Genomic DNA, 15,974 nt, shown 5'->3' on the forward strand with positions numbered 1-15,974 from the left:
AGTGTTTGTGATGTAAACAGGATTGGAAGAGTAAACCCGTGGAGAGTTTGTTTAGTGCATAGCGGAGATGTTTGTCTCCCGAGCCAAGCTTTAGTGCCGTTTCCCCGCAGCAGCCGACCGAGCAGTAAACAAAGGCTCCTACCCAAGAGGAAAGAGAAAATTCCCAACTCTCAGCGTCTCCCTTTGAACCATGCACTCGCTGCACTCTTTCACCCTGGATCTAAAAGCAGAGTAAAGGAGCACAGGCTACTGCAATGAAAGGCTGATGAAAAAGCTTGTTATTCAGGGTGCTCTCAAGTGTGCAGTTTTGGCAGAGGGTGCCCGAGTGGCGGCAGAGGACAGGCCTCCTTTACCTTTCCTATCAGTCTGGCGCTCAGCGACAGGCTGCTCTGTCTCCACCATCTGCTCCCTTCTCACCGCACAACCATCTACACACACAGAACACACCGGCCACCTCAAACATGTTTAATAACCGTGCACCAATACAGCCCGCTTTAATTGCTTCATTTATTCCCATTTATTTTTGTCACTCGGTCGACCTGCGTGATCGTACTGTTGAGTCAGAAGGAACGCCATCAGGCCCGAGGCTCCTCGTTAGTATTCCATCCCCTCAGTCCTTCCTGCTGTCCTCCATTACTGCTGGAAACTTTAATCAAATGACCTGCGACAGGGGCATCAAATATCCCTGTGACTGACAGCCACTGTGCCTCCAATTATGAATGCAGAGAGGACGGTGGCACCGGGAGGACCCCGATAGGTGACTGATGTTGTGCCCGTCAATAAACCAACAGACACAGAGACGGATCGGGGCTGGAGAGGCTGTTAGCAGACAGTCGATCGGCACAGGCCCAACGGGACGTGTTGGTCCATGTCAAACAGGAAAACATTAACCTGATAAAGGAGGCTGATTAGCATCTCGGCAAAGAGAGAAAAAAAAGCTATTTTCCTGTCTTTGTGTGTAATTACCAAGGCGGCCGACTGTACGCGTTACTCTGCCTGTGAATGACAGGCGGCCTGATTCAAAATGAAAAGCAGCTGAGGAAAAGGACAGTTAAGGGGAAACAGCTATTTAATTCAGGCAGAAATCATCTGCACTACAAGCCGTCACTACACACACACACACACGCGCGCGCACACACACACACACACACACAGGCGGACACGTACTCTGAAACACACACGCCCGCAGACGATGAATATTTGTCCAGGACATTTTTGTTTTTCCAGCAACATGAATAAAGAAAAGATGAAAATCACATCGGGGCGACAAAACGTTGAAGCTGTTTGATATTAAACCTGAATTCTTATTTCAGTTCTCAGACTGGAATTTTTTTGTCTTCCAGTGGATTAGCAGCAGATCTCTCATGAATATTTCAGTGTCCTTGTGGAGCAGAATGGGAATAGATGGGGGGGGGCACAGAGGGCGTTGTTACACATCTCACACCTCATCATCATATGGTGTGAGACTCTGGGAAAAGCAAGGCTAACCTTCAAATTGAAAACCATCAGAACGCCTGATTTAGTTTCACCAAACTTTGGTGTCAAAGCAGCTTCTGTTTGACTTAACTTCCCACAGGTCTTCTTGTGTTATCGTCTGATATTTCTGTGGGCTGTAATCAAGCAAAGAACATGTTGTCGACTGAAATACGACCAACTCTTCAATCAATCAGTTGGTCAGTGGGTGAATAACCTCTGCATGATTTCTCTGTGTTAACTAAATCAACCACAGTGAGCAGGGTGCGCTCGACCTGGTGGCGCCATGTGTCCACTGAATCCTTTTTTCCTGTCATAGCGCTCGACATTTTAAACACTTGTCCTGGGTTGAGCCCAGTTACCTCTGCTCAGGCAGGTGAAGTGCCTCATGTGAAAAATATATGTGATGTCCTCTGTAACATTATTAGACAATAAAATGTGCACTGTATCGCTGCCTCTGCACTGGTGATAATTGTGGCTAGAGACATTATCTTTTGGGTTATATATTGTTATCCTGAACAACGATAATTGTGTATTTAAAATCAGATTTAGTGCCAGCTGTAATCTAAAGTAACTGGGGCAGTAATTTTGGAAAGATTTGTTGGTTTTGAAATCATTAATGTAATTTTTCTGTGGTCTGTGTAGCTCAAACTGAAGTCTGTTTATCACCATAGTACGCTTGATGGAAACAAAAGTTGTCCTTGCCTAATGTGTACGAAAATTAAATGAAGTATAAAAAGGCAGCGGAGGAGATCAGACCTTCGTCAGGCATTCTCTACGAGATCCATGACTGAAACAAGATTGGTGGAAGCAGAAATATTAAAACTGAATATCCTGAAACCTGAGCAGGTGAAACAACACTGGCTACACACCCAGAGGAGATTTAGTTGGGTTTTTTTTTGTAATTCAGATGATTGGACTGTGAAATGTTCTGTTTTGCATTAATAAACAAAATCTGTGGAATCGTTCTGTAAATAAATCTGAAGATCCAGAAAGTTGGACATGGACCAAACCCTTTCAGTCCAGTACCTGTGGAACCAGCAGTAACCCTTCAGACATGGTACCTATTTAAATATCCCATGGAGAGAGACTCTCACTGCAGCCTGTTCTATTTTGTTGTGAAAATGTGGACGTGCAGCCTCGTTCTGTGGACGATAAACCAGGTGCAGACTTCCATCTGTGTCACCGCTGATGAGGAAATACAGCGAGTGCTGGACGGAGCAGTGAGTGACAACAACCCCGCCCACATTTAAGAGGACTGTCTGAACACACCGAGGGTCTAGGTACCATGTCTGAAGGCTTACTGCTGGTTCCACAGGTGCTGGACTGAAAGGGTTTGTGTTGAGTTGTGTGAGTACGAGACCTGCAAGGAGAGGAAGAGCAAGTGGAATGGCTCCTGTATGTGGCGAGAAATGTTACTGTTACCCCCCCACCCCCCCCCGTCAGGCAGCTGCTGCCACAAACAGGATTCTGTGGGAAACACTGCATTCACAAGGATTCAGAACTTCAGACGCATTATGTAATATTTCCATATGTTCATTACAACATCACAGGTCGATCTCTTTTTAAAGCTTTCCAGAGAGGTTGCCATGGCGCTGGGCGCTCCAGCAGCACAGCAGGACACGACATGGTGGGAGGCCGGGCTGTTTTCTCAGCAGGACTCTGTTTATCTTTCCTCGTATCTAAGACCTGCTTTATTCATTAGGAGAAGATGAAAGATGCAAGTTAGACAACGGGACGACACACAAATGACTCGGTGTGGGAGATGGCGGCCTGCGTGGAGGCGTGATGAAAGGACCTGGAGCAGCGGAGGCACGGTGCAGTTAGATTCTGGATTTGTGTGTGTGACCTTACCGTCGCAGGTGTGTGTGTTGCACAGGGCCTCCTCAGTGTGCAGGCCGATGCAGATGTCACCTCCACTGGTGGGTGCAGGGCTGTTACAGGAGCGTGTGCGTTGGTAGTGACCGCCGCCGCAACCCACTGAGCACTGAGACCAGGACGACCAGCAGGACCACGCACCCTTTACTGGAATAAACAAACAAACAAACAAACAATGGTCATTTTAATGGTCAGGATTTAAAGATGCACATCACAAGCTCTGCCGGGTTCAGACTACACCACGTTTGTCTGTTCTGACAGCGACTACGTCAGATTAGACAACTGGAGAGCCATAAAGTCATGCCGTGACTTGGCCGACAGACATGACAGATTACATGTTGGTCCATGACCAATCATCACTGGTCGCTTTTCACGGCGTGTGTGATGTCATCATCTTATTCAGGTCCTATTATTGTTACTATTATGTCAGTCACTGTGTCTGTTCATGTTCCAGCTGATCTGTTACTGTAGTAACATAAAAAGTGTCAGTACCGCATGCAAACTATACAAGTCACTGAATCCTCCACAGGAAGTTCCTGCACATGTTTCAAAATAAAAGCCATTTTAGAAAATGAGGGGATTCTCTCAGCTTTTAATTTGAAACAGAAACAGGAAGTGTTGAGTTTGATTAAACTAAGAACAGAGTGATAAATGGTGTGGTGTGTTTGAGATGCAGCTGGTAGCCTCTGCAGCTGTGCTGAGTAAAGGCCCAGACACTATCCGTGAGTTTGATTCCTTTATATCCTCCATTATGAAGACAGAACATTCTTTGCTAGCTTGATGCTAATGGCAGTACTCAGCGGGTTGATAAAGTGCCTCTGCTGTTTCCTTTTTACTCTGTGTGCTAACGTCCCTACAGGAAATATCTAAAAGGCTGGGCTGTTGTTGTCCTACAGTTTCCATGGCAACAGATCGCTCTGTGTTCCTATTGGTCAAAGTGACGGCTGTGACGGGAGAAGTTGTGGAAGACAAAAAGAAAATCAAACATGCTAGACTTTTTGTTGGGACGTCGTGAGGTGTCCCAGACGTGGCGGCTGTTGTTGTCTACTGTGACACCCTACACATGATAAAACGATGGATTATGGCGCATGACACTCATTGTCATTCATGATCTGAGCTGACACTGTACGACGCCGTGTCGGGCTATACTGATATTGATATTGTGAAGTCTCAACCCAGCGTTACAGTTTGCTAATGAGGACTTGGGACATGAGATGACTGACAGACTTGGACTTGCTCTCAGTAAACAGCTCTGCTAGTTTGATTTTGTTGTGTGTTATCTGTGTGTATTTGTTGCAACAGCTGGATGTACCCCAAAATGTGTTTAACCCCGACACAGAATATGTATTAATTCATTTAAGCGTGTGCAGACCACAGACGCCACACTGAGGACATTTTCCCTCTGGTCAATAAACTGGTAACAACATTGGTGAAACTGATTACACTGGACGTTTAACAAGAAACGTGTGTTGATGACGCTCAGATTCTGCAGAGCGCTGTGTCAAGTTACTGCTGATGCAAACAGAACATTTAAAACATTTAACTGGTGAAACATGACATGACTTAATATAAAGTTTGTGTTTGTAGGTGAGAGTATCAGAAATGTGTCCACAAAACAAGACAACAGTCATTTGGGCATTTGTTTGACAGTGGATCAGTTTGAAGTATTTCAGGGGGCAATAAAACAAGACGGAGCGTTCAGTGAGCTGTCAAACACAGAGCTGCAGGAGACAGACTGCACACCTCCAACTGCTCTACCCTCAACGTTATCAGGTAAAACATCCCCAAATATGTGCTTTGGCCTTTCACTTTGACACCAAATCATCTTTTTTTGAACTCTCCTTATTCTGATCATGTGATAGGTGATGCTTTTACCTGCTACTCTGCTGCTGCTGCTGCACCGTCAGTTCATAATTGTCGCGTCCGTCGTCTGACCAAGCAGTGGGTACGTAATGTACTGTAATATCACCCAAACAGGGTTTCTCACACAATCATTTATTTGTGGCGGCCCACCATGACATCAGTATTTGCCGCCACATTGATTTTCTATTTTTGGAGCTGGAGAGTTATTTTGGAGCTCTGTTGGAATATAAAAACTGTTTGGTAATTCAGAGCGCCACACTCTCTGAGCACAGACGGAGCAGGAAAACACCAGAGCAAGTAAAAGTGAAATTTAGCTCTTCTTTAATTCATAAAGAAATGAACGTACGTTAGATGAATCCACCCTGTGGTCCGTCACTGGGTCATAAAGTTTGCCTTCACTCTGCTCTGCAGCAGCCGCACCTCTTATCTAATCCACGGATCATCTTTGACTGATCCGACCACAAACTGATCATCTGATCATCCTACAACTCAAACACAACAAACTGCTGCTGAGGAAAATAGAAACTCATGACCTGCTCTGTGATCACAGACCCAGAGCTCCCTCCTCTCCTCGGTCAGTTCCCACCACACACACAGACTGTAATTCTGTGGGAAAAGCTGCCGAGTGCAGAACTTTTATCACCAGGCCGGATGAAGCTAATCCTGACAGGCTATAACCAACCTATCGGAGTCCAGCTGGTGGCGCTGGCCTCGGGGAGACTACACCACATTTGTGAAAAAATTATGGATGTCCTGCAGACACTTTCTGTCTCTTCAAAGTTTTCTTTTTCTTCTCATACTCACTCATGTGAAGTTTTGTTTTTGTCTTGCTGGGCTCTGATGTTGGTTACACTGCATCCACCCATCAGCCAAAACATCCAAACCACCGACAGGTAAGGTCAGTAACATTAATTATCTCGTTACAGTGCAAAGTTTTGTGAGGAAACCTTGTGTCTTGCCATTCATGTGGAGGCCACCTGACATCGCTGCAGACCAACTACACCCTCTCATGGTAACAGCACTCCCAAGTGGCAGTGGCTCCTCCAGCACCATGTCACACCCTTAAAACTGTTGAGGAACGGCCCGACGAATGTGACAAAGAGCTTAAGAGTTCACCTGCCATCCAAATTCCCCAGATTCCTACACGATCGAGCATCCATGCTGGTTCTCCACCTCACAGCAGGAGGACTCAAAGGATCTGCTGCCAATGCCCTGATGCCAGACACCATGTCACCCTGAAAGGTCCTGTGTCCATGTCTCGACAGGTCAGAGACAAGTCTGATCCAAAGACGCCTCACCGTGGATCTGCGTTACCTCTGTGGTTACCAGCACGTCCCACAAACACTCGGCCATGTCATACCCTGAGCTCTTCGCCACATTCCTTTGGTCCTTACTGAGCACTTTTATGGTGTAACATGATGCATTGTGCATTTTCCCATGTCTGATGTCCTATAGTCATTTTAAATGTCTTTTTGGGGGTTTAGTCTCTTCCTGATTTTCGCCCACTGTGTCTTTACTTTGAACCTCTGTAGCAGCGCTTCAGTCTTTCCATGGGGACTGTTAATGTTTCTGATCTGATCAGCGTGACTGACTAATTGACCGGGTGGTTGAGTGGCCGATGTCCGTCAGACTGACTGAGAGTGGCCGCGTTGCCAGGTAACGTCACAGTGCTGCAGAAAACTCTATTAGCAGAGTGGATTAGTGTGACACTGGGAGTGAAGCAGGCTGTGGCCACTTAACTCTGACTAGCTCTCACAGCCAGCCGCCGCTCTGCCTGACTGACTCTCTGACTAACTGGCTGTTTACCTGGCCGAGTGTCTGACTCACTGAGCGACCCACCTACCTGACTGACAGCTGCTTTTATGACTCTCTTACAGTCTGCCCGTCCTCCTGTGAGGCTGAGTGATGTTCACAATGACCCGTTCTACAGGCTGTTTGTTTGGCTGCTCACAAACTCCACAAACTTTACTTTGAATCAGATGAAGCAGATTTAACAGCAGAGCTGGAAACTTCAGTCACAAGAACTTTGACCTGGTTAAGTTCTGACTTGAGAGCTGACTTGTATTGTAAAGCTTCAATTAGTAGCCCAGGATATTATTCACTTTAATCACTGAACTCAACAGGCCTATATTTGGGACAGGCCTTTAATTCTTTCCACACAAAACTGTTGCTCAGCAAAGATCATGAGATACCATCAGATTATTAATTTAAACCAGTTTGAATATTACCTGTTTAAAAATGAGGCTTCAGATAACATTAATAAATCATGGATCATTCATTGATCCAGCACAGACGACACTCGTTTTACGGCCCCCGACATACTGACACAACCGCACTTCATCCTGTTGAATCCATCCTCACAACTTGGATTCATTTTTATGAAAAACATTTTTGAATATTTTGATCTGCGGACTCTTACAGACTAAAGCAATATTTAAATTTACAGGGTAGTCAAAGAACGAACACGTAATTTGAAGAAGACAACAACCTGCTTTTAAACATACGAAAACCTCTATTAAAAAAATGAACTGCCTGGCAACCGGACAGGTCTAATTGAGGCAGGTGTTTATTTTTCAAACTGTGTAGCCACACTGAGCTTTTCATTGAAGCTTTACAGTCTTTACGCTCTTCTACAAACAGCAGCAGTGTGACGAGGCGCTGAGCGTCTCTTCTTCACAGAGTGCAACAAGTTTGGAGATTTGTTTCTGGTCACTGAGAGTTTAAAATATCCACTTTGGATAAAATGCTGAGCTCGTCACTGTCACTTTTTATCCAGCCAGGAGGGGCGGGACAAATACCACAAAGACCAGCCATGTAAATGCTTTAAATAAAGGACTTTATGTTGAAGTACAGGGGATTTATTGTTTTGTTTATTTATTGTGGTATCGACGACTGAACTCCTGGTACTGACACACTCCTACCTGAGACCTGACTCTGACTTGTGTCAAAGCACCTGAGCGTGGACCTGCTGCTACAGATTTAAAAAGCTTTCTAATTGTCACATGATGACTTGTTACTGACTACAGTTTGTTAAGAAAACTTCACAGATGGAGCGATGCCTGTGAGGTAGCTCAGGCATTCAGCTCACACACACACACGTCATACCTCACTCTCCACATGTCATCTACAACACACACCCTCCCAATGTGGCGGTCTCTGAGCTGTCTGACTGAACTGACTTTGATTATATTACGGACTGGACTCATCTGACATGAGAGGTGACGTGAGGACGAACACACAGCTCTGTGGTGAAAGGATCACTTTAACCAACACGCCATGTTAAACAATGACATCATGTCGGTACATTAGGTTTACATAAGGGACTGATTTTAGGTCAGAAGCTCTTATAATGAAACTTATAATTGAACTCAGACTGACTGTGACTTACTGACTGACTCAGTGTCTGCACACACACACACACACACACACACACACTATTCATTTCAATCTCCACAGCGATCTATATTGCCTCTGTCCTTCTCTCTTATCTCATCATCAATTACTATTTTGCTCTCATTCTCTCTTCTGTCACCGGCCTTGTCCTTCTCACCTGAGCGTCTACGCGGGACAGGCGCACTGAGACACTCGCGGCAAAAGGCTTCCTGATTGGCTCCCTCCCAGCGGGGCGTAACCAAGGCCGTTCTGCCTCAGCTTCCTGAGGTGACTCGTGTCAGTTGTTTAAGATAATCACACACAGAAACCAACAACTGACATTTAAAGACAGCACAGAGCGGATCAGCTCCATCCCATCATAAATCCTTCATTCATAAGGAAGCAGTCATGAATATTAAAGAGCAGCTCTTCAGAAGGCCTTTATCTAATGCCAGCCATCGTGTGTGTGTGTGTGTGTGTGTGTGTGTGTGTGTGTGTGTGTCCTGGCTCTGGTGTAATAAGTGTAGCCTGTCAGTGCAGCAGTCTGTGGTCAGCAGAGCCCCGGGTCAGCTGATTATGGTTTGATGAGGAGTTTGAAATAGATAACTTCATTTGTCCAAGGACTCTTTGTGCTCGGCTGCAGCTGCTGCTAACCATTAGCTAATGAAGCTAATGATCCACTCAGCAGTATTTTACTACCACCACTGACCTTCCTCCTCTCTGCGTCTCCGTCTCCATCTCTGTCTCTTAGTTGTAGTCACATTTTAGTCATGTTTATCTTTCATAGTTTTAATCAACGAAAATTCAAAATGTTGGTCGACGAGAGTCCATGACAATTAAGTCAACTCTTTAGTCATTAGGTTGTTTAAATGTTTCAGAAATTAGACTGAAGGTGACAGGTTGTAAAAAACATTTACAAACTGTCATTTCTCCAGCAGTGTTTGACAGGTTTAAGGGCTGATTTATGAATATGAATTATTTTTGGGTAAAAATCTTAATTTTTACTGATTTAACAACATGTTCAGGCGCTGACACACGAAGCTGACTGTGGGCTGTCAGTCCATGTTGGCCTGCTGGTGAGCGTCTGTCACTAGTTGCAGCTTGTCGACCTGTGTTGGGTTTTTATGGCCAGTTCAGCCCGTCAGCCAGAGAAATCACTCTGATCATAAATTCAGTTCAGTGCACGAGAGGAGAAACAGAGGTGAGTTGAGTAAAGGAGGAGCTAAAGACCAAAACCAACTTGTTCCATGAGGTCAGATTATTTTTCTCTTCAGCAGAAACGTTTCCTGATGGTTTGTGTTATTGTTCACTGGCGCACGGTAAATATGCTCTGATTGTGTTGTTCATGTGCTAACTGGCTAACTAGCATCAAGACGCTCTTCGTGTTTCCCTTTTTCAATGATGAACACAGATGACCGCCGTCTGCTGCTGTGGAGACTTATTTCCTCTCACACTGGCTGTAGTCTTTGTGGTGCGTTCACGTGCATCTTTTTGGCTCAGACACTTTGTTGCTGCTAGTTCTCCGAAGTCGTTCTGGTGTGTCTGGGTCTCTACACCTAAATATACGTATTCTGTAGTGGATAATATCAGAGCAATAACACTCTACTGTCAAACAGAAAGTTCTCAGTTGTCAAAAACCTGATGTGAGCGACTTGTTATCCACCAGATTTTAACACCAGCAGCCTGAACACGTCTACATGAGAGTCTCTGCTGAGTCAGGTGTTTTTAAATCTGACATCAAGCCACATTTTTGTATTTTGGGCGTTTTTAAAAACTGGTTCTCTCCTGCTTTCTTTTCTTTTTTAAGAAAAATTGTTTTTGTGTGTGTTTCATTTTTAAATTTTTATTTTTGTTCTTATTGTGGTCTCCACTGTGACACAGTCGTTGCCTGTATTTTACTGTACATGTTGTGTTATTGTATTGAATCACTGGTTTGGTCCACTTCAAACAAACAAGTAAATAAATAAATAAATAAAATACTGAGTCATAAGAGAGCATGAATGTAGCTGGTTCTGATGTGTCCTCACTCACCTGGACACGCCTGGACGTTACAGTCCTGGTACTCCACAGGTGACCCACGGCATGCGACAGGCGCGCTCTTCCCCTCTGGTCCGGTGCAGGTTCGCCGTCGGGTGCGGTAGCCTTTGGCACAACTCTGCGAGCAGCTCGACCAGGTCTCCCATGACGACCAGCCGGCGCCCGCCACCCTCACCACCGGCGTCTTCAGAAGCTCCTCGACGAGGGCTGGACAGGGAAAACGCTCCAGGTTAGATTAAAGTCACAGGAAGAGAAATATGTGCGGCGCTGTCAGATGGAGAGTTTAAAGAATTTAAAGGTAGAGGTGGAGCATGCAGACTCTTTGAGTGTAAGTCACTCTGTGTGTATGACTTTGCCAGCAGGCATATTTCTCAGTCTGTCCTCTCTGTGTCTCTCATATATCCCAGTGTTCCCTGCTGTCTGTGTTTCATCAGTTTGTCAGAGTGGATGGGCCCCCCAGGAGGCTGACAGGGGGAGACAAGTAATCGATTCAGGGGAGGGAGGCATGAAAAAGCCACCAGTGGAGAGCAGTGGACTGTGACCCTGTGTGTCAGTGTGTGTGTGTGTGTGTGTGTGTGTGTGAGCTGCACTGTGACCCCGGCACTAACAGCATGTGGGGAGCTAACAGGAGCGCCCTTTCCACATGTCATGCTCCTACTGAAGGAATCTTAGCACGCTGCTGCTGCTGCTGCTGCTCACTGTCTGTGCACGAGTGTGTGTGGTGACTGTGTGTGTGTCTGTACACACATCCATACAGAGACACTGATTATTATCCTGTCGACATTTCACCATAAATACACAAAAAATACCTTTTTGATCCTCTGCACATTTTCTATCAGCTCACTTCAGACTCAGTTCACTACAGTTCACAGGTGACGATTACTGAGCAGGCCGATCTGACACCAGGTCCACAAAGGTCAGAACCTCTGTGTGAAGCAACTGATGCAAAGCTAAAGGTAAAAAACTACTCACTTAGATGTTGTTACAAGAAAGACACAATTTAAGGAGTGTTTCTCCCCTCAGGTAGATTTTTGGGATCAGTTCGGTTACAGCTGTGAGCCACAACAGGATGCTAATTCATGACGTATTATCCGAAGGTGTGAGCGACGGGCAGCGGGTGAACACAACTTATAGGTGTTCCTCTGAATTAGTTCCAGTTTTCTGTGTCAGTTTTGTTCATCAGAAAACTGTTGTTGCTGTCTCTGGGTAACATATTCACCAAAGTCTGCCACTGTTTATATGAAGGAAAGACTATTCTACTCTATTCCATTTTCAACTGTTTATCTGAAGCAGGGTCTCAGGGGCAGCAGGCTGAGGAAAGCACTCCAGACGCCCCTCTCCCCAGCAATGTTTTGGGTTAGGGGTTAGATGTCTGACTCCTCCCCCTATCTCTGTAGCCCCTTTTACACTGCCAGATTTTCAGCGAATGTTGGGCCGTTTTGCCGGCCAGCTGCGAGCGTTTAGACACACAGAGCCGGATTGGTGAGTTGATCCGAGGTGCTCAATTTTCCGCCTCGTAGGGTAGACATATTGGTGGAACCCTTTTAGTTTAAACAGACCGAGGCGGCCTTCTGCAACAGGAGGAGCTGTTGATGACTTGTGGGAGGAGCTGTTGATGACTTGTGGGAGGAGCTGTTGATGACGCTGCACGTGCGAGCCACTGGCGGTGGATAAACAGGAAACAGCTGATAGCAGGAATTAGCGAGCAGCTAGTAGCAAGAGGGAAACACAAACCTGACAGACACTGTAAAGATGAGCAACTGGGGAGACAAGGAATTGCGCGCCCTCCTTGTCCTCGCAAACGAAGAGGCCATTAACCGTCAGATGACGAGGACGGTGAAGGACGGGCCGACTTACGAGAGAATCACCGAAGGACTGACCAGCCGCGGCTTCCCTCCCACGTCACTGTTTACGTCACACGCTGAGCTACACGTTTTGTTACTTGCTCACGCCCCCCATTGCCCCGAAAAAGGCACATTCTGTATAAACAAAAGTAGGTAGGCGGCATTTTGCTGCACTCCCTGATTTTGTTTTTATACTGCCAATGCTGAAAAAACACTAATTGGGTTTCCTGCAAATTTAAACAACTCCTGTCTAAAAAGGGCTAAAGGCTGAGCCCAGACACCCTACAGAGGAAACTCATTTCAGACGCCTGTATCTGTGACCTCAATCTTTCAGTCATCACCCTAAGCTTCAGACCAGGAGAGACTAATTCAGATTCAAACTGAGCACTACAACCTCTTAAATTTCATTTCACTTCATGTAAAACTGTCGCTATAGAACGAGTCCTTTTCCCGCCATGTTTAAATAAGCTGTAAAATACTCTAGCTGAAGATACAACCACAGACTGGCGCCATCAGCTGCCAAGATGAGGGCAGATAAAAGTGCTCAACGCTGTAGAAACCTGATGCTTTGATGTACAAACACCTGTCGCTGCTGTGTCCAGTCCACTGGCCTTTTGCCTCCATTCAGAGTGGACAAACTACACTAATGATTAATAGTCAATGATGTGTCTTGGCTAGCTTGCATGTTTTTATTTGCAGCCTGTGAGCTCACTTTTTTTGAGCTATGTGGTTCATTCTAAGCTAACAGGGCTACAGTGATGGTGGATACATATGTGCGTATAATTTCATTGCATCATCCTGAGAACTCATGATGTTAGATACACCAGAGCTCACAAGTGTGAACTTCTTCTGCTCCATGTCACCACTGGTTTATAGTAACCATTTATAAAAACAATGAGCCATGCAGCCATGATAACACTGATCTTATAGCAGCTCTGCTCTGCGTGGTGCTGGACGCCGTCAGCTGGTTAACTTACTGTCTGTCTCGCAGGCTGCTGTTCCATCGTTGGGACAGAAGCGCGTCTCCACCTTCCTGCGTCCGATCTGCAGCTCGTGGGGATCAGACAGGTGGGCGCGGCACATGTAGCGCATCCTCTGCTCCTGACGAGCTCCGCCCTGAGTCACATTGACGGGCATCCAGGGGGTCCAAGGTGTGTTCCTCTTCACCTCGGGACACGCCTCCAGGTTACAGGCCTTGTACTCCTGCAGGAGGAGGAGGGAGACGTCAGGGCTGCAGAGGGTTAACTTTCACTCAGAATTTAAAACAGACTAAATGGAGGAGACGTCAGAAGCTGCGCCGGTCGCTGCTCCACACAACACCAGTTTTTTTAATGAAAGAGGGAAGATCAAAAGAATTCATCCTCCAGTGAACACGAGCACCCAAACCACATTTACACAACCTGTCCATTAGTTTGAGACACTTCAGTGTTACACCGACCTCTGACTCAAATAAGGTTATATATCAGTGCTGTTTCCAAAATAAGCCCATCCTCATGCACCGTGTTTATGGAGACACAGATTTATCAGTATTGACATTTTTCCATCCTGTGTTGAAACCTGAACTGTGGCTGATCCCCAGAGACCATCAGTCGTCACAGTGACATAAATCATCCCACATTTTTCACTTAAACAGACATGTGACACTTTGTTTTGACATCAAGGATCTGCGTGACATTTAAACGACATTTTTTGGTAAACAACGATCTAAATGTGGACACACTGTCACTGTGCTGACACCAGCTGAGACATTCACGGTCAGGCCAGGAAATCTGACATGTGCGTATCTCTGCTGTTGTTTATCATCTGTTCACCTCTGTAATAATTTTGCCCTCGCTTCATTAAAGTGTTGTTTAAGTCCAGCCTCCAACACACAGAGAGGACCAACACGTACTGGTTAACATTTTCTCACAGACCTACAGAAACAGCAGGTCTCTGCTCTGATCGGAGTCTGATCTGCCCTCAATCTAATAAATACCTGCTGATGAGCCTGACTGATCTGTCACACAGGCAGAGAGACAGGTTTTACGTCTCAAGGTCGTTCTACGCTGACAGATGTTTTATTGTGTGTGTCTATCTAGGTGTGTATTTGTGTGTGTTTCCTACCAGTGCACATCCTGGGCAGCTGTTGCCATTCTCACAGGTGCGGACCCTGGAGTGGACGCCGCCCCCGCACTCAGTGCTGCACTTGGTCCAGGAGCCCCACGGGGACCAGAAGATCGGCTGAGGACAGGACACGCCTTCATTACAGAACCTGTGGAGACGGTGGGGGAGAGGAGAAGGAGGAGGAGGAGGAGGAGGATTGTGACAAAAATACAGACTCAGAAGGAGCTCCAGACTTGAACCAGAGTTTAAAGCTGGGTGGGTTAATTTAGGCATCATTGTGGCAAATCCCATCATAAAGTTTGAGCATATTGTAATTCAAATGGTCTGAGAGAAAACTAGACTCCTGTTTCTCCTCTTGGCTCTGTTTTTAGGCTTTAGATATTGCAGCCGTAATGTGAGACTCTGCGTGCACATGTCCCTTCAGTGAAAGCCTGATTCAATGGAGGAGAATCCTGCAGAGAAAGTTGCTGCTCCAGCATTGCCAACAACTGTCTCCACTGCAGAGCAACCCAACAAAGAGACGGACTGATCAAACAGAGTCTGAAAGAGAGTCTGACAATAAACTAAATAAAACACGTGTCAGTATCAGTGAAGAGTTTCAGACATGGAGACAACATGATGCTAACAGTTTAGCCTTCTGCTAACAAGAGCCAAAGACTCACAGCTGCAGCTTCAGGTTAACGTTTATGTAGCTAACGTTAGCAAGAGCCTCAAATCACAGTGTGTCCTCCACCTCACTTCCTGCTGCTACAGACCACCTCGCTCCAGAGACTGACCCCCAGTCAGCAGCTGAAACAACCTGAATCCAGAATGTGTAAATCCTTGCTCCAGGGATCGGACAGCCCTGACATCCTGCCAGATCAGCTAACTTTCTGTTGCTGCTGTTACACAGGTTAGATGCGGTAATGTTTCTGGCCACCAGCCTGCTGTGACACCAGGAGCTGGAGGGTTTGTGCTGGCCGAATTCAAGCTGCTACATCCGCTTACTGAGGGTCCGTCTCTAAAGATGGTTCCCACTCTCCTCTTGGAGAAGCAGTCCACAGTGGCGGGGAGCGAGGCGGAGGGAGCGTGGGGTGGCTAGCAGCTAATTCTGGTCTCATTTCTGGTCTGATAAAGAGAGAGAGCGGGGCAACAAGGGGCTGAGGGAATGAGCTGTGTGCAATTCTATAATAAAATAAGATTAAATAAATCAATGTATGGAAACACTGTGTTACTGTATGAAGTGTGTGCAAATGTCTGTGGTCATCTGGTGGGAGGAGCTTAGGACGGAGAGGGGAGGAGCTTCAGGAGGAGGGTGGATTTTAAAATTCTACCTTTTTGATTTTGCCTTTTCTAGATTTCTAGCCAACCCAGCTTTAACTCTACATCATGAGATATCACCCCTAATGACACTTTAACTTATGT

At 46.0% G+C, this 15,974-nt stretch overlaps 1 protein-coding gene across 6 annotated transcripts in view; it reads right to left on the reverse strand.

Moving 5' to 3' along the window:
• Nucleotides 1-15,974, reverse strand: part of sema5ba (sema domain, seven thrombospondin repeats (type 1 and type 1-like), transmembrane domain (TM) and short cytoplasmic domain, (semaphorin) 5Ba) — a 278,351-nt gene that overhangs the window by 14,754 nt on the left and 247,623 nt on the right. For 4 of the 6 annotated variants that reach the window (XM_078174762.1, XM_078174761.1, XM_033617575.2 and 1 more), the window contains 5 exons: nt 14,571-14,718; nt 13,445-13,670; nt 10,618-10,830; nt 3,328-3,498; nt 354-428 (listed from right to left, as the gene is read on the reverse strand). In XM_078174762.1, the coding sequence (XP_078030888.1) occupies nt 354-428; nt 3,328-3,498; nt 10,618-10,830; nt 13,445-13,670; nt 14,571-14,718 (833 nt within the window). The remainder of the gene's footprint in view (nt 1-353; nt 429-3,327; nt 3,499-10,617; nt 10,831-13,444; nt 13,671-14,570; nt 14,719-15,974) is intronic. The other 2 variants (XM_078174764.1, XM_078174763.1) reach the window with 1 other exon arrangement.

The sequence above is a fragment of the Epinephelus lanceolatus genome, chromosome 14 (genome assembly GCF_041903045.1).
Source record: "Epinephelus lanceolatus isolate andai-2023 chromosome 14, ASM4190304v1, whole genome shotgun sequence".
Lineage (NCBI taxonomy): Eukaryota > Metazoa > Chordata > Actinopteri > Perciformes > Serranidae > Epinephelus > Epinephelus lanceolatus.